This window comes from Trachypithecus francoisi, unplaced genomic scaffold (assembly GCF_009764315.1).
Source record: "Trachypithecus francoisi isolate TF-2019V2 unplaced genomic scaffold, Tfra_2.0 Lachesis_group2, whole genome shotgun sequence".
NCBI classification, from domain to species: domain Eukaryota; kingdom Metazoa; phylum Chordata; class Mammalia; order Primates; family Cercopithecidae; genus Trachypithecus; species Trachypithecus francoisi.
Window position 1 is genome coordinate 10,540,536 of NW_022681465.1, and position 27,498 is coordinate 10,568,033.

The 27,498-nt window shown below is 44.2% G+C and overlaps 1 protein-coding gene across 2 annotated transcripts in view; it reads right to left on the reverse strand.

The window, feature by feature from the left end:
* Window positions 1–27,498, reverse strand: part of DAP (death associated protein) — a 76,548-nt gene that overhangs the window by 42,943 nt on the left and 6,107 nt on the right. For both annotated transcript variants that reach the window (XM_033178802.1, XM_033178801.1), the window contains exon 2: window positions 20,130–20,226. In XM_033178802.1, coding sequence (XP_033034693.1) covers window positions 20,130–20,226 — 97 coding nt within the window. The remainder of the gene's footprint in view (window positions 1–20,129; window positions 20,227–27,498) is intronic.

A 27,498-nucleotide genomic window follows, 5' to 3' on the forward strand; every position in this document is an offset into this window, starting at 1 on the left:
GAGATTTTATCCCACTTGTCAGCTAACACGTCAGCCTGCCACTGTGTGTGCATGTGTGTGGAAGGGTGGGTGTGTGTGTGTGCACGTGTGTATGGGTGTTCATAACAGAAGGTGCAAGACCTCTGAGTCAGAGAGAGCAGCAAGAACATCTTGGCCCTAGTTTGCTAAGTGCCAGTCCCCACAGTGATGTGACACGGTGAGGGCCAGGTGTCACCTAGGCATGTAGTGGAATCATCACAGAGGAGAAACCCCAGAATTAGGGAACACTGACCTTGTACAGGGCTGCTGGTGACCTTCCCTCTCCACTATCGAGAGGGAGAGACAGAGACTTAGCTTGATCCTGGAATGTAAGCAACTGTTTCAGGGTATTGGAAAGGAGACTTCTGTAAGCTGTATTGTCCTAAAATGTCTCCTTATACAAACATTATTAACTTGGCTGTAAATGTCTTTGCTCAGAGGACCTGGACTGTGCAGAAACATGAGATGTTTGTGGGAACGGTCTCTCAATGTGCCCATGTGTCAGAATGGGTGGCTGGCACACGGCAGGCAACAGTACCTGGCCACGGTCCCGGGGAGCTTGTAGTCTGAGAACCACCCACAATGGAACCACAGTGTCATGAGAGGGGAAGTCCCAGGTGCCTGTGGGAACACACAGGGGTCAGCACACCCTGATGAAGGCGGGGCTGTCAGGAAAGCGTTCCTGGGGCTGACTGCCTTGCTCCTAATGCTAAAGGGCCTGACTTCATTCTGAGGGTTTGGATGTGGGGGACTGGGGAGAGGGAAAAATACATGTTGATTCCCTGGTTCTGGCTTGGACAACTCTGTATCCAAGTTAGGAGAGCCTAGTAACAAGATGGAAAGGGGAGCAGAGTTGGAGGGATGAAAACGGTGTGCTGTTTGTAGGCAATTTGCTGTGTTTCCGGGAGTATAAATTGAGATATCCAATCTATGCAGTCATCCCTTGGCATCCATGGGAGAGTGGCTCCAGCACCCCTGTGGAGACCACAATCCCACAGATGCTCATGTCCCTGATATAAAATAGTGTAGTATTTGTGTATAACCTCCACACATCCTCCCATATACTTCAAATCATCTCCAGTTAGTTACAATTCCTAATAAGATGTAAATGCTATGTAAAAAGCTGTTACCCTGTATTGTTTAGGGAAGAGTGACAAGAAAAAAAAAAGTCTGTACATGTTCAGTACAGAGGCAATAATCCGTATTTTTTTCCTGAATATTTTCAGTTCACAGTTGGTTGACTCTGCCGTGGGTTGAATCCTTCGATGGGGAACCCACAGACACAGAAGGCTGACTGTCTATGATTAACAGGCAAAGAAAAGAACATGAAGGCAGTCGTAACTTACTTTTTTTTCTGGACATCAGAAAGTGAAATTTTATTTTTTGTATTTATTTACTAATATTTGTTTACAAATATTTCTTCTTTTGATAATTATTTGTTCATCTTCTTTTTAATCCATTGGGGATTTGATGTGTTTATTATTGACTTATATGAACTTCCCATTCATTTTTAGTCTGTATTAGGTTTTCTGCTATCACCGCTACTTTTTAGAATCCTTAAGTGTGGAGTTACTTAAAATGCTAGGGGAAAGATTTAGACTGAGCCCAAGGGATAGGCCAAAAAGACAGCAAAGAAGACCTCTGATGGACCAAGACTATGTTATTTTGCTCTATTTTCAGAGCTTCAGGGAAATTAAATATAAACAGATGTATGGACAAGTCAATTCTGAGTTTAAGAAATTAAAGCAGTGCTACTAATTGATGATTTTACTGATTTGTTATTGTTCTTGAGAAAACCTGACCTTCCAGTAAGTTCATGTAAACAGATACAATCACCAAACTCCTGGGTTCAAATTAATCACACACTATGAAAAACATGTCTTGCCTTAGACACAACTTTTGATCATGACCACAGCACTGGGCAGGGGGCTGGGCTGTGGGGCTAACCCATGAAGAAGGTCTGGAGAGATACCCCCATGTGGCACCCTTGTGTCAACGTGTGAGTGAACTGGGGGGAGAGATGCGGAGAGGAAAAGGTAGGGGGAAAGGGCCAGCCAGCACCATTCCCAGCATCAGTGACATCATTTATTCTGCTTTTTTCAAAATGAACATTGATGCTGTTCCCCAATCAGTTCAGACTCGTCATATTTCCTCCACCTATCGCAATTCTATGTGTTTTTTTAGGTTCAAAGGGTATCAACTTTCTCATGTTAATTAAACAGCATGTTAACTGACAACATCCATGTTGTTAATTGTCCTAGTCTTTTTCTCAACCCACAGAACTTATTTAATATTGCAGGGTATCAACAACACTTTTCCCACAAAGAGTGTAGGTTTCAAAAATGTCAAAACAATTCCCTCATGTCCACTTCCCACTGAAGGATAGCTGAAAGTTAACCCTAGCTACAGAGGTCATGCTCTGCTGTTCTGTAGGTAGGAATGTTAGATAAATGCAATGAATTTGTGTTCTTATAATCAAACAAACTTTATACTCAACCTCCATCTTTGAAAATAGGCTCCCATATCAGAATACGTGTATTTCTACTCCACCATCTCAGCTTCCCTCCCCTTCATTTCCTACCTCCCACGATGTTCCCCCAAAAAGTAAACAGTAATTACTTCTCTTAATTTAGATTGGCCAAAATTGCCCTAAATTTCATTATCACTCTGAAACTGCAACAAAGGAGTGCTCAACAGACGTCATTTATAATCTTCTTTATTCCTGACTTACCTAAATTCAACGTGATCTAGTTAGAGGTTTTGCCAAATTCTTGGAATACCAAAGACATCCCCTATTCTCCAGTGTTCTTTCTTCAGTTGTCCTACCTAGAATGCCAGGACAACTACAGCCAACCACATTCTGACTAGCACACCAAACACTCTTGATCGTGCCTAGTTTGCAGGATCCTTAGCCTCAGGTTTGCCCGTACATCCTGAAGCCATGTCCAACAGCGATGCTACTCTGGTTCCCCTTAGCAGAAAATTCATCTTTACGGCGACCCCAAGTTAACAGTGGAGCAGAAGTGCTCGGACATCTGGGTGCTGCCAGAGCCTGCCTGGCGAGCTTCTGCATGCATTTGTGGGCCCACAAGGACACTGACTGCACAGCTGTGTCCTGGGGCAGCTACCCTAGCATCTGTCTTCATTTCCTTTTTCCACATGCATTCTGCAGAGGGCCTTGGCTACGATTAACGGTGGTTACAAAAATTCAATCAGGCTGTCCTCACGGGCCGTTTTCTCAGGAAATAAAGACCCCTCACTGCCCCTTGCCTTCTGTGCTTTCTTTGCAGCATTGCTAAGTCTACTTGCTACAGCTCATCTTCAGCTGTCCATGTGCTTATCATGTGTTGTTCCCAGCGGCATGCCTGCCCTGTGAGAAGAGGGATTTTGTTTTGCTCACTAATGTGTCCCCACTGTGTAGAGAGTACCCGGCACAGACAAGGCACTTAGGGACATCAGGGGAATAAGCAAATGCCCATGTGCAGTGAGTAGGTGCTCAGATGTGCGTGCCAGGGAAAACAGCCAAGGGCTGCTGCTGAAAAAATTATGAGGACACGAAACCCTGTCCTATACAAATCTACTACAAGAGTGGGAGACCGAGAGCCCTGGCGGGGGGGATCTTTCTCTACTGAGAGCCCTGGCCGGGGGGAATCTTTCTCTACTGAGAGCCCTGGTTAGGCGGGAATCTTTTCTCTACGGAGAGTCCTGCGGGGGAAGGGAGGAATCTCTCCATAGCTTTGGCTGGTGCCAGTTGTACCTCAGAACCTGGACCTGGATTCTGATCTCTTGCTACCAGCCACACGGGCTTCAGATTCCAAGCCCTGTGCGAGGGTTCCTGAACCTCAATGCCCAGGCTCCAAGTGCTAACATTTGGCTCAGTGGTGCTCCCTGTACTTCATTCCTTTTCTGTACAGACCTGGGCCACCTCCTCATCCCCACTACTCCAGGAGACTTCCCGAGCCTGGCTTCTGCCCAGCCACACTGCCTGTGGTGCTGGTCTTTGCGCCTGGCTTCCCAACCTCCATGCCACTGCAAACCGCACATCTAAGGCAACTGTAGCAATGTCTGACTTAGGGATAGTCAGATCACCCGATTCTGGCCAATGAGTTTGCTAGGGGGCTTCTGGCGAAGCTTTACTTCCTGCTAAAAAGAGATGAAAGAGGAGATGCCTGTTTCTTCCTCTCAATGCCACTTGTCTGGGTGTGAAGCATGGATCCGCTACGGCCAACCCTCTGCCAGCCTGTGGAGGCAGCTGCTCCAGGAGGAGGGCAGAGAGGTGGCCCTGGAAGAATCCCAGGAACCCACCTCTCCTGTGGCCAATCCCATCCTGAGACTTCTTCAAAGAGTCAATGTGTCCTTGCTGCCTAGGGCCTGCAGCCTGGCTGCATGAGATGCCTCTCTCCCCAACCCTGAAGGGTCCTGACGTCCCTGAGGAGTTCAGCCATGGCCCTCCAGAAAGTCCTGTCACCACAGTGAGCTTCCACTTTCTCAGCGATGACAATGTGTGGGCTGAACCTAGCCATGGTTCCCAACTGTCAGGCATAAGGACTTCCTTTTTATTGAGGTAACATTCATAGAACATAAAATCCATTTTAACCACCTTAAACTGTACAATTTAGTGGCTTTTAATACATTCGCTATGTTATGCAACCACCACCACCATCTAATTCCAGAACTTTCATCATCCTCAAAAGCAATCGATACCCATTAAGCAGCCACTCACCATTCCCCTTTTTCTCCTCAGCCCCTGGCAACCAGTCATCTGCTGCCTGTGTCTATGCATTTGCTTATTCTGGATATGTCATATAAATGGCCTTGTTGAATATGTGGCCTGGTGTCTGGTTTCTTTTATGTAGCACAATGTTTTCAAAGTTCCTCTGTGACCGTACCATTAATCAACCACTCCATTCTTTGTATGAATATACCATGTTATGCTTCTCCACTCATCGGCTGATGAACATTTGGGCTGTTTCAATTTTTTGGCTATTGTGAATAATGATGGGATGAACATTCACGTACAAGCTTCTGTTTGAGCACTTGTTTTCAGTTCTCTTGAGTATATACCTAGGAAGGGAACTGCCAGGTACACTCATGTACAAGATCCTGTTTGAGCACCTGTTTCCAATTCTCTTGAGTGTATACCTAGGAAGGGAACTGCCAGGTCACATGGAAATGCTGTTCAGCTTTCTGAGGCTCCACCAAACTGCTTACCACAGCAGCAAGGGCCTTGTTTTTTGTTTTAAAAATATTTTTATTATGTTAAAAAACATATATCACAAAACTTACCACCTTCACCATTTTAAGTGTACAGCTTAGTAGTGTTAAGTAGATTTACACTGTTGTGAAACAGATCTCCAGAACTTTTTCATCTTGCAAATCTGATACTCTGTACACATTAAACACTAACCCACATTCCCCCTTCCCCCAGTCCCTGGTAAGCACCATTCTAACTTTCTGTATCTATGAGTCTGACTACTTTGGATACCGCACATACATAGAATCATGCAGTATTTTTCCTTTGGCAGCTGGTTTCTTTCACTTGGCATCATGACCTCCAGGTTCCCCCACGATGTGGCATATGACAGGATTTCCCCCCTTTTTAAGGTTGAATAATATTCCTGTGTGTGCCTGTGTGTGCACGTGTGCGTGTGTGTACCCTACATTTTGTTTCTCCATTCATCTGTTGATGGGCACGTGAGTCGCTTCCACCTCTTGGCTACTGGGAACAGTGCTGCTGTGAGCACAGGTGTACAAATATCTCTTGGTGACCCTGTTGCTTTCAATTCTTTTGGATATATGCCCAGAAGAGGACAAGGGCTAATTTTTAACACAAAACACTTTGTGGATTGGCACCCGATATATGTTTCACTTCTGGTACTTAGATCCTTCTGGATCTTTAGCAAAATCTGACATCTCACCTCTCAAGGCCCCCACTTAGGAGCACCTGGATTAAGTGATCCTCAGGTTATGTCCAACTCTAAAGCTGCTGATTCTATGAGAATCCCTTGAGTAGAACACCACCCTTGATACTCTGGCCCATATTAATTCCACAGTAATGACTACAGTCCTGCCTTAGGCGATGTGCACAATCAAAAATCAAAGTAAACATCCTGCCTAGAGAGAAGGGAAAGCCCAACAGAACATGTGAGGATAAAGAATTTTCTTCCCCAACATGGCTACTACTGCATTCACCTTTTTTCACCAACTGGAAAATAAGAAGTAATCAAGTTAATTGACTATTTTATCTTCAGAGAATCAAAGTCCAAGATGATTATTACTGATTCACCAAGTGTTTTCTGAGTGCTATGCCTTCTGAGACAATTGAAGTCAACAGGGCTTATTTAGATAAAAAGGACTTAAAAACTTCAGGCCTAGTCATTTTAATGTAATAAACTCAATAAGGGCTCTTACTTTGATGTGGTTATTATTACATATTTCATTCTATAAAATCCAAGCACTGGAGAGTTGATTTAAATTCAGCTCATATGTTTATGTAATAAGAAAACACTCCTGATAAATAGTGCAACCTTTTGGGTCACACCATAAAAACAAAAGAGCCGTCCGTTCCAACAGGCTGACTGCAGTGCAGATGCACAGGGCAGAGCCTGGAAGGGAGAACTGATCGCCCCATTTCCTTTCTTCCCTCCTCCCATCAGATCAAAAGAGCCCCGCCGGTGTAGACGGGAGTATGACAATCTTAGAAGGAGGCTGGGACTTGTGGAAGGAGAGACAGCAGGAAGGGGCCATTAGGAAGCTCATAAATCACACCTGGTTTCCACATCCGTTATGTAGCCAGATGTTGTACAAACACTGTCTCAGAGGCTATTACCAGCTGCCAGTGGCCCTGGAGGAAAGCCTGGCCGCCCGCACTTTCTTTCTCATCCCCAATTCTAAGGAGTTCAGCCAGGATCTCGTGACATATGGGTACCCATATGCTCCGTCCCTCCGTGGCGAGGCTTTGATTCACTGCCTGCCAGCCTCAAGCCTTTCTCTGGCGTCCACCTCCAGGAGAGGAATCAGGCTAGATTCCCTGGGAATCCTGACAGTGCTATTACTCTGTGTTCATAGGGCGATTCTGGGCAAAACTCCTTAAAATGCTCACAGTGTAATTTCTACTGATCATGCTAAAATACACATATCCACAGGTGTTGGGAGAAATGTTTAATTTCTATTATATACAACAGCAAAAGTGGTATTGGGCCATGATGAATTAATCTATGATTAAGGTAGTCCCTCGTGCTTAAGAAGGCAATTATTTAGCTGGGAAAATGAGCTAAACATGAAGATATATTCTATTTACATTTATTTTTTATCTAAAGAAACAAAATGAATTAAGCTCTGCCACTATTTACTATGTGGCCCCCAGGCAGACTGTCCCTCACCAGCCTCCTGGTCCTGAGAGCTCCCAGGGAAGCAGCAGGGCCGCCACCCACAGGCCTCCATGCCCTTCACTTGCTTTCAGTGTCTTCCAACATATCCATGACTCCATCTGGTTAACAGGGTAATGAGTTCAATTCTCTAGTATCATCCTGAATATATCCCAAGTGCCTCAAACTGTGCTCAGATGTTGAATTTAGAGTGAATTTAAGCTCACTTTTACAAAATGGACAAGTGGCTTAAACAAAATTCCTGAAAAAATAACCTCTGGAGGCTGAAGTTAATCCCAATACAAGCACAAGTGAACATAAGCAGAGAAGCGCTCCTGCCTGTCGTCATTGATCTCCATGTTACAAATGTCAACGACCCAATCGTATCTGACAAGAAGCAGCTCTCCTCTACAAAACCTAAAATTGCCTGGAAGCCCATTCGAAATTTAGATTTACATCCTGAATTATTAACGAAAAATCCCATCTCCAGGGTATCTGGACCTTGAGATTAGCTAATGATAGTACAAAGTCACTAGAAATGGCAAGACATTTAAAATATTGCTTATTTCATCTTTATCAAATATCTTACCATCCATTTTGTGTATGTTTCATAACTTATCTAATGGCAGTGTAGTGCACATGTATACTTTTAAAATGAATATACATATATTGGGGATGCATGCAGAAAACATTTTTCTTAATTGATAGAGTGTGTGATCAAATTTGGGGCTACACCGCCGTACACAGCATGCCCCTGGTCAGGAAAGCAGGCTGCTGCAGTGCTCAGCGTAGGCAACAGTAAACACTGGCAAAGGGGAAGAGAGAATCATTTAACATGTAAGCATCACAGTTAATAAGTTACCGTGCTGTCTTTGCTGTTGGGATGCCCACAGAGCCAGGAACTGCTAGCTGATGCCTAGTGTCACAAGGTGCTGCTTGCTTGCCGTGGGTTCAATTTACGTTTCCCCAAGAAACACAGGTTGAGATCCTAGGCTCCAGTACTTAAGGGCATGACCTTATCTAGACAAAGTTGTTGCAGATGTAATTAGTTAAGAAGAGGTCATACTGGAGAAGGGTAGGCCCCTAATCCAATGGGGCAGGTGTCTTTATAAAAAGGGGAAGGTTGGTCACAGACAGGCACACAGGGAGAACATCAGACAAAGGCAGCAGAGTGAGGCTGCCACCAGCCAAGCACTACCAGAAGCTGGGAGAACCCGCGACAGACCTTCCCCAGCGCCTGCAAAGGGAGTGTGGTCCTGCTTGATCTCAAGCTTCTGGCCTCCACAACTATGAGACGCTACATTTCTGTTTTCAAACCACCCAGTTTGTGGAGCCCTAGGAAAACAAATGTGCTGCTTCTCGGCGGAGAGGCAGCCGGCCTGCCCGGAAGTTCTGCCCACTCTAACCTGGGTGGAGATGAGAGTGGGTCTGTCCTAATGGCAGATCTCGGTGCTGCCATTAGGACAGCCTGCAGCCTCTGGAGAGGCTGCCAGGTGCCAGCTCTCCCTGGGCAGCCTCGCTCGCGCAGATGCCATCCTGCATGGGGCTTCACACGCAGCGGATGCTGCCAGCAGACTCGGCTGCCGTCAGGGGGTTTGAGGGCTTGTGCTTGTTCTGTCAACTTTCTGCTGCCCAAGTTGCCACAGGCAAAACGCTTACTTTTACCGCTCCCCTGCTGGCACATAAACTGTGACACCTCAGCAATGCCCCATTTTGCCTACAGCCTTGGTCTCTGAGTCTCAGTCTGACAAACCCGACAGCAAGAGCTGCCCAACAGCAATGGGAATCTTCCTGATTCTCCTTCCCAGGGCAGATGGGCTATTTGTTACTATTTTATGCTGCCATGAAATCAGGACTGCTTTTTATTCTGGGCTCTTGCTGTGCCTTCCATACAGCTTTGCATCTCAGTCCATAAGCAGTGACAACCAGTTACCCCTCAAACAGACATTCCATGTCACTCAGGGCCCAGGCCATGTTGCGGCTCTGCCTTTGGCCAGGGCAGGGCTCTGTGGCCCACGGCACTCCAGCACCTGGGTCAGCTGCTGCTGGCAAGTGGTGGGCCCTGCCTGCCAGCACGGGGCACTCACAATATGGGAGCTGAGCCAGGTACGGTGGCTCATGCCTGTAAACCCAACACTTTGGGAGGCTGAGGCAGGCAATCAGCTGAGGTCAGGAGTTTGAAACCAGCCTGGCCAACACGGTGAAACCCCGTCTCTACTAAAAGTACAATAATTACCCAAGCATGGCATGTAGCCTGTAATCCCAGCTACTCGGGAGGCTGAGGCAGGAGAATCACTTGAACCTGCGAGGTGGAGGTTGCAGTGAGCTGAGATCACGCCACTGCACTCCAGTTTGGGCAATAGAGCGAGACTCTGTCTCAATACAAACAAACAAACAAACAAACAAACAAAAACTGGAGTTGACAGCTGGCTGGTGCTCAGCATCCCTGGTCTGCTGAAATCTCCACACACATCATAGAGAACAGGGACACGCCCCTTTTAAAAGGCAGCTGACAACTAGCCTGGATACAAAAGGTGACACTGGAACTTAAGGGTGATGTTGAAATTGGTTCACCAAACGGCTTAAAGTTCAAAACATGCAAATCATGGCTCAAAGATAAAAATTTCCAGGCATACAGGCCTGAGATTTAAGCTGGCACATGGCTGGGCCATCTTTTAACTGAAGTTTAAAATTTTCTGTTTATTATCTTAACAATGATAACAATGAGAACCATTAAAAATTGCCATAGCTCACCATTTGGCATCTGCTACGGGTTGACTTGCGTCTTCCAAGAAAGGCATGTTGAAACCCTAACTCCCAGCACTTCAGAATGTGAGCTTATGTGGAAATGGGATCTTTATTAATCCAGTTAAAATGAAGTCATCAGGATGGGTCCTAATCCAGTATGACCAGCGTCCTTATGAAAAGGGGAAATTTGGACACAGAGACATGCAAAGAGGAAAGACGATGTAAAGAGACACAGGGAGAAACCATGGAAAGGCACAGGACTGGAGTGACGCATCTACAAGCCAGGGGATGCCAGAGATTGCTGGAAACCACCAGCAATGGAGCAGCATGGAACACATGCTTCCCACAGCTCTCAGAAGCCACCAACCTGCCAACACCTTGCTTTCAGCCTTCTAGACTCCAGAACTGAGATGACAAATGTGTTATTTGAAGCCACCCAGGTTGTGGCATTTTGTTAAGGCAGCCTTGGAAAATAAATACAGTATCTCTACAGTAGTCACTGTTTTAGGCAAGCATCATCAGTGAGTGCTCAAAGTAGCAGGCGAAAGTTTGATGAGAAACACGATACTCATAGAGTTGCAAAGTATTCCCCCGTGAGATACGTACGAATTACAAAGGGTAAAATAGTAAACTAATAGAGGAGAAACTTGGCAGATGCCATCTTAACCGAATGACCAAAGCTAGCATCACCAGCCATGAGATGGGGAGTGTCGTGTACCTCCTGATCCAATACACCAAGGAGGACAAGACCTCGCTTCCTGCGGTCCCTGCCCTGAAATCAGGACCTGAATTCAATCGTGGAAGCACATCAGAAAAACTGAACTGAGGAACATCCTACAAAATAAATGACCTATGCTCTTCAAACATGTTAAGGTCATGAAACATTTTAAAAAGCTGGACAACTGTTCTAGATTAAAGGTGACTAAAGAGATATCATTGAATGAAGGAATTATCCTGGACTGAAATTTGTGGCAGTAGTGGGAAACCGGGCCAAGTCTGAAGAGTCTGTAGATTAGGCAACACTACTGTTTCAATGTTAGTTTCCTGATTTTGATAATTATACAGTACTTGCTTTTAGTAAACATACACTAAAGTATTCCAGAGTAAAAGGGCTCTTCAGAAGAAAATTCGTATAAACAGACAGATGTAGATTTAGACATATGTGAGGGTAAGAAATGGGAGGAGCAATGTAGTGAAATTCTACCATATGGGGTATATGGTAAGGGGTAGAGGGGATCTTTTTAGTACTTTTTTTTTTTTGGCAACTTTTCTGTATGTCTGAAATCATTTCAAAATAAAAAGTTTTAAAAATCCCCACAGATGTAATAACAGCTATCACTTAATATGTGACTGAGATGGTTGAGGTGTTTTTATATGTTGTCTAATTGACCAGTGAATTATAATCACATGAGGCAAATACTATGATTCCCACTGTCACTCTAGGCCTCACCCAGGACTAAGCAGAGGCCCACCTTGGTTGGAAAGGGATGGGGGAATTGAAAGGCTCTAACCCACAAGGCTTAGCATATACACAGAGCCTGCTGAAGTCCAATGGCAGGGCAGGAAAATAGACACACCTTCGAGGCACTCATATCCTAAGCCACTACAAGTGGGAAGGTTATAATCCTACCTTCAATTAATTTGATGTTTGTGAAGTCTTCAGTCTAACTAAAGCAGAAACACAGCCCAGACCCAGTTCAATGATAAATACTAAATTCACACACACACACACACACACACACACACACACACACACGAATGGGTTTGAACAGAAAGGCATGCTGTTTTCTGGACTGATGTAAATATTATTTACTTCAGCTTCTAGAGTTATTTCTGTCTCTGTCATTCTTTTACACACCAGGTTTTACTTTAGTTAAAAATTAAAAGACCCTCAAAGAAGTGATGTGACCCATTGTAAAGGAACAAACAGTTAACAGAACAAGGGACTAAGCCTGGATGTCAGACCCATCAGATGAAGATTTAGAATAACTGTGACAAATATGTGTGAAAAGACAGAAAATTTCAGCATGGAAATGGAAGCTATATATTTTTAAAAGCCAAATGGAAGTGGAAATGAAAAACGGGATATCAGAGATGAAGAATTCTTTCACTGGACTTATCACCACACTGGGCACAAGAGAAAGGAGTCAGGTTCAAAAGAAACCAGAGGAAAAAGGAGTCGGTGGCAGAGGGGAGAAAAACAGAGCATCTGAGGCCTGTGAACATATCAAATGGTTTTATACGGGTATAACTGGAGTTTCAAAAAAAGAAGAGAAAAATGAAGCAAAGAAATTTTTGAAAAGACAATGGCCAACAATTTTTCCAAGCTGATGACCCCAAATCATAGATCAAAAATACTCAGTGAAAGTAAGATACATACAAAGACAACCAAACTTGGTGCACCACAAACACACTGTTGAAAAACAGAAATAAAGAGAAAATCTTGAAAGTAACCATAGGTAAACAGAAACATTACGTACAGAGAAAAATGACAAGAATTAGGGCTGACTTCTCACTGTACACAATGGAAGCCAGAAAAAATGGAATGCCACCGTACCCGGCCATGAAAACATCTTTCAAAAGTAAAAGCAAAACAAAGACATTTTCAGAAAGACAAAACCTGGAAGAATTTATCTCCAGCAGACACTATCACAAATATTTTCAGAAAGAGAATAAAACAGATAGAAACCTGGTGGGAAGAAAGAAAGGACACCAGACAGAATGAACATTAGATGCACATAATGAATCTTTAAAAGATATTTCATATCTATCTTTCTTTAAACATCTTTAAAAGGCTACTATTAAAAACAATGACAATATAAGTGGAAGTTGTAGTCAGTGGTGTGTTGGAGCTGACTGACACTGGTATGTAGAGCTGACTGTTCACATACATGCCTTCACAAGTCTATGTTTAGTGATGTCATGTTGTTAGTTTAAAATTGGCTGTAGCTGGGTGCGGTGGTTCACGCCTGTAATTCCAGCACTTTGAGAGGCTGAGGTAGGTGGATTGCTTGAGCTTGAGAATTTGAGACCAGCCTGGGCAATGTGGTGAGACCTGGTCTCTACAAAAAAAATTTAAAAATTAGCTGAGTGTGGTGGTGCACACCTCTAGTCCTAGCTACTTGGGAGGCAGAGATGGGAGGACTGCTTGAGCCCAGGAGGTTGAGGCTGCAGTGAGCCAGGATCATGCCATTGCAATCCAGCCTGAGTGGCAAGATGAGACCCTATCTCAAAAAAAAAAGCAGGTTAGGGGGGGCGCTGTGGTAGGAGTATTCACACTATAAAAATAACAAATGCTACAAATTGGGGCTTTTAACATTTTTTTCTTGGAGGGCCAGGAGTCAAGTAATCACCAGCACATTATTTTTTATAGTACTGGTAGAAGTATATGATAAAACACAAAGTGGGTAGAGTGGTAATTAGAAGTATACTGTTGTAAGTTTCTTAAGTTGTTTATAAAGTAGTAGACTAGTTTTTGAAGGCAGACTAAGTTAAAATGAGGGTTGGCAAAACTTTTCTATAAAGGGTGAGATAATAAGTTCAGTTCATCATTACTATTTATGTATTCCATTTTTGTAAACTTGCCTACTTGCTAAAATTTATTTGTAACCCCAAAATCAAACACACATTGCACCTTCACGGTCACTCACAGACACAGGCAGAGCAGCGAAGGCTTTTTACAGTATTTTTTGTGACAATCAACCTGCATTTTCCCAGTTGAGGCTGAAGGTGGTGCTCTGCCTTGTTTCCGTTTTCATACTGTACACAATGTGCTTCTCATGGCTTCCATGGTAAAGACACTCTTTTCATTTTGTTTTGTAATTAACCAATATATTGGGGAAGATACTTTGAGACTATGCAAATATCCTGTTGACTACATAAATATCGTGTTTCTCCTCAAACTTTTACCCATCAATTCTGACATCCATCAGTGGATCTTGTCTACAACAATTACTGTGCTGTCTGCCTCCTGGTGATATTCTAGTTACCTCCTTTCTTACACATTAAGTTCACTAAGGAGTTCTTCTATAACAAATAGCTATCCGTTCTCCTGGCTTATTAATTCAATTATTTATATCAGTATGGACTCATGAATATTTATTTTACCATATTGGTTAAAATCTAACACTATCGGCCAGGCCTGGTGGCTCATGCCTGTAATCCCAGCACTTTGGCAGGCTAAGGCAGGTGGATCACAAGGTCAGGAGTTTGAGACCAGCCTAGCCAACATGGTGAAACCCTGTCTCTACTAAAAATACAAAAAAAATTAGCTGGACGTGATGGCGGGTGCCTGTAATCCCAAATACTCAGAGGAGAATCCCTTGAAACTGGAAGGCAGAGGTTGCAGTGAGCTGAGATCACACCACTGCACTCCAGCATGGGCAACAAGAGTGAAACTCCATCTCAAAAAAAAAAAAAAAAAAAACAACGAATACTATGACTTTGCTACAAATTATTCCAGCTAAGGCCATAAGGAGATCCTTCAGCTGGGCTTCTGTAACATTCTGCCCTGCCCCAAACCTTTCTGGAGAACTTCCTTATGTTCTGGCACCACAGTGTATTCCAGGCTCATCTAGTATTTTTCCTGTCGTGGCCTGGAATCAACTACTTCTCGAAGAAACCCTTGTTCCTCTGACTGGGGAATGGTGTTTAGACACCACAATCTGGGCCCCGGGGATGCTTATGGCTGCATGGGTGTCAGTTCTTCAGGCCCTCTCAGTGAACAAAGCTAGGAAATACAGGTATGACACTAACCCTCTCATCCATATTCATTTCTGTATATCTGTATAAGTATGTTTGTATCTACCATCCATCCATCCATCCATCCATCCATCCAAACCATATGTTCATACAAATACTTCTAGTTCCCATCCAACAGCACCAAGTTCCTTTCAATCTTCTCCCTTTCCTATTTGTAATCTCTTTCTCTGACAGTGAGGAACTTGGCTCTTTGTTGAATCCTAGTATTCACATAAGGCAATTTCAGAATTGCTAAACCATGCCCTTTAAGAAGCCTGTTTACTAACTGAAATACAGCATTTATGCATAGTTCTTTATTGTCTTTGGCCTTATAGCAACCACTTAAAGATGTTGTTTTCCAAAGTGACTTAGGTAACTCCCCACTCCCCTCAATTTGGTTATATCAAGCAATTGCATTTCCCACTCCCTTCAATCCGTCAGTGCTTGTATGCCATTTTGGGTCCCTCCCACCTCTTGGTTGATGTGAATTGCTGGCTTCCTTGTCAGGTATGTAAAACAGTGCCATGGTTCTAGGTCAGGACTATGCAAAAAGCCAAGCTCAGGGAAGAACTGTTCCTTATTCCCCATTCCAGTTTCTCCCATCCTTCCATCCCTTTCCCATCCACCACTTGTCAGTGACCAAACCTGTTCTTTTCTGGTTTACCCCTTCTGTTACCCATTCCTTCTTAATATCTTGTACCAAGCCCAGTTGATGGCAGAATGTCAGTAAATGTTTGACATTCAACTGTTTTCTGAACTCTGACTCCTGAAGTCCATTCTATGTCTGCGATCTCTCCTTTACATAACGAAACTGGCTACTTCATCTTATGACACTCAACAAAAGGCTTGAAAACCACCACTTTCCTTAACTGGGTCAGCTCTGAGATAGAACCAAGTAGCCACACAGGGAAGTATTAGCTAATAATAATGGCTATTACTCTTCCTGGACATGAAGAGCCACCAGTAACTAGAACTCAGGTTGATGAAAATTCTTTGGCAGCATTTTCACATTTTGGCTCTTTTTTTTTTTTTTTTTTTTAACACAGCATCTCAAAACAACTCGGGAGCATAAGAAATTATGTTCAAGTCTGTGGAAAACTACAAGATTCAAGGGAATAAGAGTTGCATAAACAATTGCAAGAAAAATAACTACTAGTAAAAGTTGCAGGGTTTTTTTTTCCTGTCAATACAATAACATCTTTAATCTTCCATTTGTCCCTTTTCTCTGTAATCAGTACTTGATTTTCCAATTAATGGGGAAGGAAGCCACCAGAGATGAGTCAGTAAATTTAAAACTAGTCTTAAATGTCTGGCAAGGAAAAGAAAGTGTTGCAAATGTACATCTACGGCTAAGGAGGAAACTGGCACTTGGTGTTAGGTACTCATTTTCATATCTGAACAACACTGGGATCAAAATTAAAAAATATAAAACTTTAGGATCAGGGTAATGTGGATAGGAAAGTCACATGCCCTAAGACATTTCCAAGAGGATAATTGTTTTATATATTCTGCAAGTAAGTAGGCTTTTCCATACCTAAAGTAAAACCAGCCCAGGCCCCGAAACCTTATTGTAAAGTGATAATTAGAGCATCTACTGATGGTGAGGCAGGAAAAGGGTAGGATTATGGGTTTCAGGAGCATAGACAAGGTTATGGGCAACCCCAGAATCAGTAAGTTTCATTTACAGAGAGATCAGGATTGTAGTCTATGTGGATCCAGGGACTTATGTGACATGTCAGGGGCAAGGGCTTCCAAATCAAGACAGACTCAAGACTAAACCCGGGCCAGGCCAATGACTGATGACATATCATTAGGTTGGAAACCTCCCTAAGCTTTGCTTTCCTCATCTCTATAATGGGCACAGTAATACCAACTTATGGGTGCAGTGGGTATTAAACCCAATGTGAAGCACTTAGCAAGTGCCCAGCACAAAACAAGAGCTCAATGGGTAAGCAAAGCCTTGTGGAGGAGCATAGGGAATCTGGAAACTGCCACCAGCACTGGAATGCTGGCACTGACACTTACTTACCGTGTGCCCTTGGAAAAGTCACTTCACTCTCAGAGCTGTTGAAGAGGGAGTAGTAATTCAGAATGGGAGTAATGGCCAATAATAACCAGCTCTGAGACAGGGATGATAACAAAGTGAGTAGTAGCACAGACCAAATGAATTAATATGAACAGAGCAGTTAGAACAGGGCCAAGCTCACTGCACTCTGTACGAATGAGTGATGATGATTATTAATTATGATTATTCAATCAGCCCACCAGAGAAATGGGGAGTGGGAGTGCACGGTGGTAAAAGTAAACTATTACACAGAGTACCAGGCCTGGTGGAGTGTGTTAGAAAGGGCTATTTTGGCACCTTACATCAGTAGCTGAAGAGTATACACAGGCTTACCCCATTCTGTAAATGCTGTGTCAAGTTGTTTAACCCACAGCAGTAAACAGCCAAGCCAAAGTCAAGAGGACAAATGCTAACACACTCATCAGGAATGTATCCCAGCAATTTGGCTGCAGGGAACAATATCAACAAAAGCCTTGCTCATGTGCTTTGCAAACCATACCCTGCAGTCCGCCTGCTTCAAAATATCTGGTTCTCTAGAGATAGAGAACAAATCTTTAAGGTAAATAAGATGCTACAATCTACAGTGCTGGGGTGCTCCATCTTTCCTCTTCAACCGTTCATCCTCTGGCTTATCTATTTAAATTGCTCATCTTCTAGAAAAGCTGCATTTCAACTCACGAAAAAAATCAATACAAAGAAAACTAGTGGGCTGTTCTGTCCTTATTTCTAAACTTGCTAATAAATTGCTATCTCTCATTGTATTGACACTGTGTTAGGCAGGGAACTAGCTGTTGGGACCTTACTCCACTTAAACTCACCAAGAAAAGCATGTGTTTCATTAACTTTCCAGGACTCTTTCTTCTAGGCAAGGCGTTATCTCTTGCCCTCATTCTTCCTTAGGGAAACAAGTGGTTCTGAAGAGGGCAACGACACCCCAGGTTTCTTAGAGGGAAATTACTACAAGCTTACACACTCTTAGCCTCAATTCCCAAACTCAAGAATGCTCAGAAAATGGAAGGTTTCCTAATAACTTATACTGAGGCAAAACTTAACCTGAAGTGACATGACTCCCTAAATTTAAAAATATTATCTAATTCGGTTTGAACATCACATACAGATTAAAACATGCTCCCTGAGACCCCACTGGGGGTGCTATGTGGTACTTGCAAGGTTTTATTCTCCTAAAAACAGTATTATCCTCCTAAACCCCCAAATTTCTCCATTCCAAAATAAGCCGGGCCGCAAGTCTTTCAGATATACAACTGTGAACTTATGGGAGAGTTGCTGATGCTATTATGTTCCAAACACAGCTTTGTGAACACAGTCAATGAGAAAAATAATTCTAGTGTTTTCTTTTTTTTTTTCTTTTTGTGAGATGGGAGTTTCGGTCTGTTGCCGCAGCTGGAGTGCAGTGGCACGATCTTGGCTCACTGTAATCTCTGCCTCCCGGGTTCAGGTGATTCTCCTGCCTCAGCCTCCCAAGTAGCTGGGATTACAGGCACATGTCACCACACCTGACTGATTTTTGTATTTTTAGTAGAGACGGGTTTTCCCCATGTTGGCCAGGCTGGTCTCGCACCCCTGACCTTAAGTGATCCACCCACCTCGGCCTTCCAAAGTGCTGGGATTACTGGCGTGAGCCACCATGCCCGGAAAATTCTAGCACTTTCTTTAAACTGCCTTCTTTTAAAACCAGAACTGGGACTGAATCTTTACACTGCTAATCTCATGATTTAAAATGGACAATAATCACTAATAATCACTCAGAAACGTCACCCAAAATGCTGTCCTTCCCTCACATGGCCGCTCCATAACTCATACTGTCTGAGGTTTTATAGACAATACTCAATGGGGAAGGCTACTTAGAAGCAGACAGGCAGGGTTACCAAGAACATGCACCACTTCCTCATGTGGGTGCCTGCTCTTGGCAAGTACCCATTTGGAAGCCCAGCCCGCTGAGCACTGCATGAGAACTGGGTTGAAATTCCTGCTCCATTACCTAGCAAGATGCATGACACGGGCAAGCTGATACCCTCTTTGGGGTTCTTTTTCCTCGTGCACAAACTGGGGAGAATACCACCTACTATTCAGGATGGCTGGAATGAAACGAAATAAAAGCATGCACCTAATCTGCAGGAATCAAGGTTAGCTTCTTTCCACAGCCTCTTTCCCTTTCCACACCCTCTCCTCTTCTGGCCGAGACATCATCTGGAGACAAGCTATAAGTAGAGCTTAGCTTAGTGCTTTCTTCTATGCGGATGAGCTCCTGCAGAGGTGTGTTAGTGGTGCCTGTTTCCATATTGCAAAGTCGAGAGAAATGGATTCCTTTCAGGATCCCTGAACCCAACTGGAAATCTGAACCTTTAAGGAAAATAGGTGTTGAGCGGGGAGGAGGGGTCTGCAAGGAGACCCCTGTGCTGGCCCCAGGAGGGTTAGGAGCAGAGGTATCATATAAGGACACCCAGTCCTCATAAGGGCATGGCCTTGTAATTCTAGATCTGGCTAATGATCCGAGGGAGGAAATGCTTTAACCATTCTTAAATCAGAAGTTTTTGCCCTGGCTCCACAGACAGACAGGTCCACCCCTGAGGTTCAACCAGTGTGGCAATTCTCAAGGGTCTCCATGTGATTTCAGTATGGAAGCCTAAGTTGCAAACTACTGCCCAGAAATTGTTAGTATTTGTTTCTCTGGAATGACAACAGAAACCTGGAGCACAAAAGACTCACAGGTGCAAGAATTTGTCTACTTTGCCCACTCTGGTGGTCTAGCCTTGGGGAGAGGGTGGCGGGCAGCTGTGTCCACCATCAGAAAACGAAGGGGCCACAGGCAGTTGCTCCTGCTTGGCTTGGCTTGCCCTGGCTTCCAGGAAGGAAGGCACACTGGCTAAACCCAGGCACCTGGGCAGGTGGAGGTAGGTCTCTAACTGCACAGACAGACGGGGCACCAGCCCTGATGTGGGGTGGGGAACAGGGTGGGATCGTGGGAACTGGTCAGGGAAGAGGACCTCTAGGGGCTCTATTTCTCCCCTGAGAACAAAGCCCCCTCCTCCCTGATTAGGAAGGGAAATGTACACAGAACAGGGCCCCACAGAGCCCAGGAGTTATCAGAATCACAGAACAGAGAACAAATGTTAATGTTTAACCGAATAGGGTTTTTGGGAAACATGCTCAAGTCACCAGCATCGTCCCACCTGGGGCTTTCCCATTCCTGGTCATCCTTGTCTTTCTCTTCTTTGGTGTCTCCAGTATGTGGATGTTTCTGCACAATTCGCATTCCACCAGCTTTCACTGAAATGAAAACAGAAAGAGTGGGATTAATGTGGAAATGGGGCTACCTGTGGATCAGAGGGACCAGTTGGAAAGGTTTTGGTTGCTCAATGGCCACAAGTTAGTCTGGAGAATCTGGCAATTACAATGATTAACTAGGGAAGGTCAAGGCTGTCGGGGTAAATTCAAAATGATACAGCACTCAACATAATCTCTCACTATAGATCTGCTCAGAAACTTTCCAAGGCTCTTGCTTTTCTATTTGGTCACCTTTCAAGTATTTTGTAAGAGGAGCAGTGTAACCAGGGCACAAACTACACAAAGAGCATGGCTGCCGCTTTCAGTTCTCCACAGCCTCAACACAAGGACTCACCTCAACCCTCCCCTCTGAAATTTACCTTCTCAAATATCGAAGATGTTTTTGATGGGGTGATATGGTGATGGGTGACATGGGACAGCTACTGTGCCTTCACAGAGCCCAGGCAATTGGCAACAAAACTTCTACTGCAGCTTTACCCAAACTGTGCTATGAAAGCCTACCGCTGGCCGATGTTAACTTAGTTTTAAAAAACAGCTTTATAGATATGTAAGTCATGTAGAATACAATTCACTCATTTAAATGGTATAATTCAATGGCTTTGAGCGCATTCAGAATTGTACAACCATTGCCATAATCAATTTTAGGAGATTTTCATCACCCCAAACAGAAACCCCACACCCATGAACAGTCACCCTCCATTCCACCCCTCCCAACTCCGGGCAGCCAGTCACCCGCCACGTGCTTATTCTGGACGTTTGATATAAGTGGAATTATAAAATATGTGGCCTTTGGTGACTAGCTCTGTGCACTTAGCGTATTTTCCAGGTTCCTCCATGTTATAGCACATGTAAGTATCTCATTCCTCTTCTTGTCAAATAATATTCTATTGCATGGATACATCACATTGTATCCCTCCACTTGTCAATTAGACATTTGTGTTGTTTCTACTTTTTGGCTATTATGAGCAATGCAGCTATGAAGAACCTATACATAAGTTTTTGTATGGACATATGTTTTCATTTCCCTGAGTATATACCGAGAAATGGAACTGCCAGGCCACGTGATAACTCTGAATTTATCCTTCTGAAAACCACCAAGCTGTCTTCCAAAGCCTCCACACTATTTCACATTCCCACCAGTGTGTGGGTTCCAATTCTCCACATGTTCCCAACACTTGCTATTGTGTCTTTTTAATTATAGCCATCCTAATGGGTGTGATGTGGTCTCTTATTGTGGTTTGATTTGCAATTCCTTTATGGCTAATATGTTAATACTGTGTTGTAATGGGTAGGGTGACGTAGGATCTAGTAAGAGTGGGAAATGCTAGGCTGAAAAATTAAATAGGTTTCCCCAAGAGAGACCTTCTTGGCCCTTAGTGTGCTACCCTGCATGAGGAAGACTTACAGCAGGCATAGAGCATGCCGGCTCTCCCCAGCCTATCTGACCACACACTTTTTTTTTTTTTTTTTTTGGTATAATACCAGTTATCCTCCATCAAGACTACAGTGTTCCATGGAACAGAATTTGGAAATGCTGGCTGGCCCTATATCCAAAAAGCCTGCCTCACATGGTAGCCACCAGCATGTGTTTTGCGGTCAGCACGTTCCTCCACGCCCTTAGCTATGTGGTCTCAGACTAGGGTCTCAGATTCTCAAAGATTCCCTGCTTCATCTGCAGAAAGGAGATAAACCTCCTCAGACTGTTGAGAGAGAGGCGTTCGGGAGAGTGGGGTGCTGGCTAGAAAGCAGGGCCGTTTTCCTTGCAGTCATTGGCTCCCCAGGCTCTGGGTGCAGGCCTTACTGAGCTTTACCCTTCAAGTCTCCGCCACAAGATGGCTAACATCATGATACAGTCAACTTGCCACACCATGTCCTCTGGCATTTTAAATTGGGGTGGACCCTGCTGAGTCACGAAAGTCCAGGCCAAGTTTCTTTATGCTGCTGATGAATGGGAAGGAGAATGGGAGAGGCAGCCTGGGGCTTACATGCTTCAGGTTTACTGGTCTTCAATTTCCCTGGGAGACTTCGTCAGCCCCTGACTGGAGGGAGATGGTGACATTTGCTCCCAGGACCAGCATTGCCCCAGCAGCTGTTAGAAAAGGGCAAAAGAGAGCAAGCAAAATGAAGAACTGTGTTTAAACCATTCCTCTGCTGGCTTGGGTTTAGAACTAACATCTCCCTGCTGCCTGCACCTCTTATCAACAGAGAGGAGATTCTACTTGGGGCAGAAGGAAACAGAATCCTGCTCAGTAATTCTCTCAAAAATATGCTCTATATCCCATCAATTGATTTTTAATCATTGTATTTTTCATTCCTAGAGCTTTTGTCTCAAATTCACTAAGTCTGTATTTGATGGGGTCTTATTCTTTTCTTTTGCGTTCCTTTATATAATCATTTTAGTTGTATATCCAATTATTTGATTTTCTAAAGTCCTCTGGAGTCTAATCCTGCTGTCTGTTTTTGTCTGTGGATTCTTGCTCTTGTCCTGGGAGACTGTGGAGGAGGAACCTGTCTTCACTGGGCCTTACCAGTAAGGATCTTATGGGGCCTGTGATGCAGACAGCAACCCTCTGGGGAGATGCTACCTGTGTTTTTGTCAAGTCAGGAGTATGGGTGTCTGAAAATCCTTTTCAAGGCAGATTTCTCAGAAGACAAATTGCCAAACAGTGCAAATATGAACTGAACTCATGTAAAAGCAAACCTTTGCTTGCAAATTCTCAAGGAAACTTCTGTCCCCATGTGGAGCCCAGGCTGACACAGCCCGGCTTCCTGGCCCTCCCAGGGCCACTGGGCAGGTTTCCCTCTTCCACCCTGTCCCCAGGGGTGTGGCCTCTGAGCATCCAGCCTTGGCTATTCCCTGCCTCCTGTGAGCCCACCTCTCATGCTAAAGGTCTGAATTTCAGTTCCTTCTTTGTTTTGGGTTTCTAGGAATTCCTTTCAAGGTCAATTTTTTTTAAAAAAAAGCAAAAAGCCAAAGACAAAACAGAAGAGACCTACCATTTGCAGGCAGCTTTTTAATCTAAGATTTCCCAGCCTATGTAGTTGGCCTCCCAATCAGAAATGGAGACTGAAAATACAATTATCTACACCTTAGGGTCATTTTCCACTCTCTTGAAGCGTAGGATCTCAGAGTTATGAATGTTTTGGGCCCAAGGAAGAGCTTAGAAGAACTGTCCCACTAAATGCTCTTTAAAAATTAATTTTCCTCCCCGCTCTATCCCACCTCTTTCCCATGCTCATCAGAAATTGATGAAAGATGCTATTATGGGCTGAATAGTATACCCCCCAAATTCATAGGTTGGAGTCCTGACACACCCTTAAATTGCAATTGTATTTGGACAGAGGGTCTTTAAAAGATAATCAAGTTAAAATAAGGAATTGAGGTAGGGCTCTAATATAATAGAAATGGTGTCTTTATAAGAGAAAGAGACACCGGGGATGTGCACACACAAAGAAATGGCCTGTGAGGTAACAGCAAGAAAGTGCCGTCTGCAAGACCAGGAGAGAGGCCTCAAGAGAAAGCAGGGCTGCCGACACCTTGATCGTGGACTTCAGACTCCCAAGCTGGGAGAAATAAATGTCTGTGGTTTAAGCCACCCAGTCTGTGGTATTTTGTTAAGGCAGGATGAACCAATAATACAGATGCCCATTTAAAAATGATCTCTGAATCTTTTCAACTTGGCACACGTAAAACTTTTAAACTGTAACTCACAGATGTGTTCAAAAAGTAAAAATAAAAAGAGCTGTGCAACTAACTACAAAGAAAACTAATGATGAATGTCAAGGTGACATTTGAAATGATCAAGTCTTCCGCAGCTCCTGCAGAGCAGCCTGTCCACTCCTCCACTGAAATAAGCACACAATGTCAGGGCTCAGTCACCCAGCATTAGCACTTGCATTTAATTTAGTTTCTAAAAACAATTAACTTCATTAATCCCTCTCAGTATGTTTGGTGATTAATGTAGCAATAAAAAGTGGCAATAATCATAATAATAACTCAAAGCTGAGACAGGTTCATTTTAACTTGCAATACTGCCAAAAAATATGACAGCACATATTTATTGTGATTGTTGCATCACTGTCTCTAGAATTCTTCATTTGTAAAACTACAAAAGCAGAATTACTTTTGCAGAAATCTTTGCAGAATGATTTGCAAATCAGTATTTTTAGGAGAAATAGAAAAACCTTAGATTTTTGTTGTGGTGGTGGTTATTCAAATGACAGCTTCAAATGTAAAGAATAAGCTTCCAGTTAGCAGAAGTGCTGTGCAGCGGCTAAGAACACAGATGCTGGAGCTAGAACCTTGGGTCCAAATCCCAGCTTTGCCTGTGTGTGCATGTGCCTGTGCATAAGTGTGTGCACATGTGTGCCTACGTATGTGCTTGTGTGTGTGTGTGGCTGTGTGTGGGCAAGTTGCTGAAGCTCTCTGTGCCTCAGGGTCTTCCACCTATGACGAAAGGGTGACAATGTTCCCCTCTCTCAGGGCCAACTGAGGATTACATGAGTTAGCACACATGAAATGCCTCCAACAGGGCCTGGCACACAGGATGTGCTCGACTGTTAGCTAGTCTTACTAAACGGATTTTTAATTTAACATTTAGTACTTAGAGAGGCCTCTAGAGTCCTCAAATTGTTGGTGCTTTTCCAGTTCTTTACCCTCTCTTCACAGCAGTTCCTTAAAGAGCACTGCCCTATGGGTTGCTGGGGAATGAAGGCCATGCCCTGTAAAGCACCTGCCCACCGTGGTGCTGATCACCACCAGGACCTCTGCCATTACATCAGCACCTAAGTGAGGAATATTCTGGAGAATCACAGATCCAACTTCTGCTCTTCATCACCACTCTGTGCTAGGCACTGCTCTAACCACGTGGAGTCCATGCATCTATCCACCGTACAGCAGCCCCAGGGAGTAGATCCTGAGGCAGGGAGAAGGGGAAGCCAGTGGCCCCAAATCGCACAGCTGGCAAGCAGCAGACTGGGTTCCACCCTTAATCATAGGTAAGCCTTTCCTTCCTCAGACTCCTTCCAGGAAACAGAGCACCATGGCTTCTGAGAGTAACTCAAAGGAATGGCCTACAGATAGGGCCAGGTTATTACACTACCTAGATAAGGAAAGGTGAGTTTGAAATGAAAAGCTCTCTACAGAGCAGCTGCCCGCCCAAATGGGAAGGGGAGTGGAGGAAGCTTTACCCATGGTCACATCTGGGAGGTAAGCAAACACCAGGGAAGCAAATGACTACATGGGACCCTGGGCCAAGCATCCATCCTCAGGTGTCAGGATGGCTGGCTGTAAGAGAGAGTCACTGGTGGCTTGCTATCTGCTAGTGCTCAATAGCAGATAGCAAGAAAATGGCAATAGCAAATAGCAAGAAAATAGCTAGAAAATGCTATTGCGGGAAGAAGAAAGGGGATATACCGGAAGAGTCCCATGAACCAGGGAGCAGTTTACAGTGGGGGGCTAGGAAGCGCTGTTAATTCACACAAATGTCCCAAAAGCATTCACTGCAGGTACTGGAGCATGACACACAAGTATATGCTACCTTTGTTCTTGCCTGAGAAGAGCTATTGAAATATTATTCAAACGAAGCTCTTCTACCTAAAAGAAGAGATGAAAGGTTCTGAGGACTGTTCTGGTGGAAAGAACAAAACAAAACAGAAAACCACCACTGCTGCAGGTTATGATTAAACCACAGGATTTTAGGTAGAGCAATGTATTGGCAGGTAAGCAAAGGGGTTGGTGAGATTAGTGGGTAGAACTTCCCAATGCGAACAGAGCAAGAGACTATGGCCTATCTTAGTTAAGAAAAATGACTCCACCAGGAGAGAGGAAAATCACTGGCAAGTGGAGACTCACATTTATAGAAGCCCATGCACCTGAAAGTGGGAACCCTAAAAAGTGGAGAGGATAAAGGGGTGAGAGGCGGTAAGAACGTACGCAGAGAGTGAGTGCTGACAGTCTGGCCCAATAACAGTTACAAGTTATTGAAGACCCCAATGAGACCCTTGCCCCCAGACCAAATGGAGCCCTTACAGGAGCTTTCACGTGTGCACATATAAGCTAGAAGTAATGGTTTGTGCTAAAAAATGAACCAGAGCCCCAGATACATTCCTGAATTTGCATTCTTGTTGGCTTCATATTGCTATTTATTCTGTGCTCAGAATCATAGACTGAAGGTGAGAAGGCTCTTAAATTACGTGGAGCAACCCCGTTAAAGAATGAAGTTCAGAGACATAGTGGGAACCCCCCCCCGGGCCACGGAGCTTTGACTCTGAAGTAGTAATGCCTGACTCCATCTTCCACAGCAGTGTGTGTTCCATCCATGACATGGTTTTTGACCCAAAGGACAAATTCAGTACTGACTGGGCCAGGATGGGCACCCTGCTGGACAGCTGACTGGGCCCCTTTCAAGCTGGGAGGTACATGGAGCAGCTACATGTATATCCCTGAGTATAGGGAGGCTGATTTCAGAAAGTTTAGGGGAAAGTAGGATCTGCTGCCTGGAGGTGCTTTGGAAAAGCTGGCATTGGGAGTTGGTTGAGGCAAGGACTAGTCAGGTGTTCACCAGTTTCACTCCCAGCTTCCCCGTAGTTGGATTGGGGGCATCAAGCTGAGTCCTGCCCAAGAGTATGGGGAAAAGTGACTTTGGTGGGCAGCATCATGACATCATGTCCCCCCACTCTGGAACCTGTAAGTGTGCTGGGCTACATGGCCAGGGGAAATGAAGGTTGTAGATGGAATTACGGTTGGTAATCAGCTGACCTTAAGCTGAGGAAGAAAGAAGGGAAACTGCTATTCTGTGCTTAGAATCACAGACTGTGAAGGTGAGGAGATTATTCTGGATTACCCAGATGGGCCCATGTAATCTCAAGGGTCTCTAAATGTGAAAGAGGGAGGCAGAAGAATCAGGGATCCGAGTGTGCAATGTGAGGATGTGACTGGTCATTGCTGCCTTTGAAGAAGCTTTCCTTGGCTTGTGGAGGAAGGGGCCATGAACCAAGGAAAGTAGGTGGCCTCTAGAAGCTGGAAAAGGCAAGAAAATGGATTCTCCCCTGAGCATCCAAAAGGAACCAGTCACCTGTGGATACCTTGATTTTAGCCCAGTGAGACCCATCTGGGACGTCTCACCTCTAGAACTATAACATAATAAAACTGTGTTGTTTAAAACCACTAAGTGTATTGTGATTTGGTACAGCAGCCATAGGAAACTGATGTGATGACGCACACCACTTGCTGGCCACACCATACAGATCCCA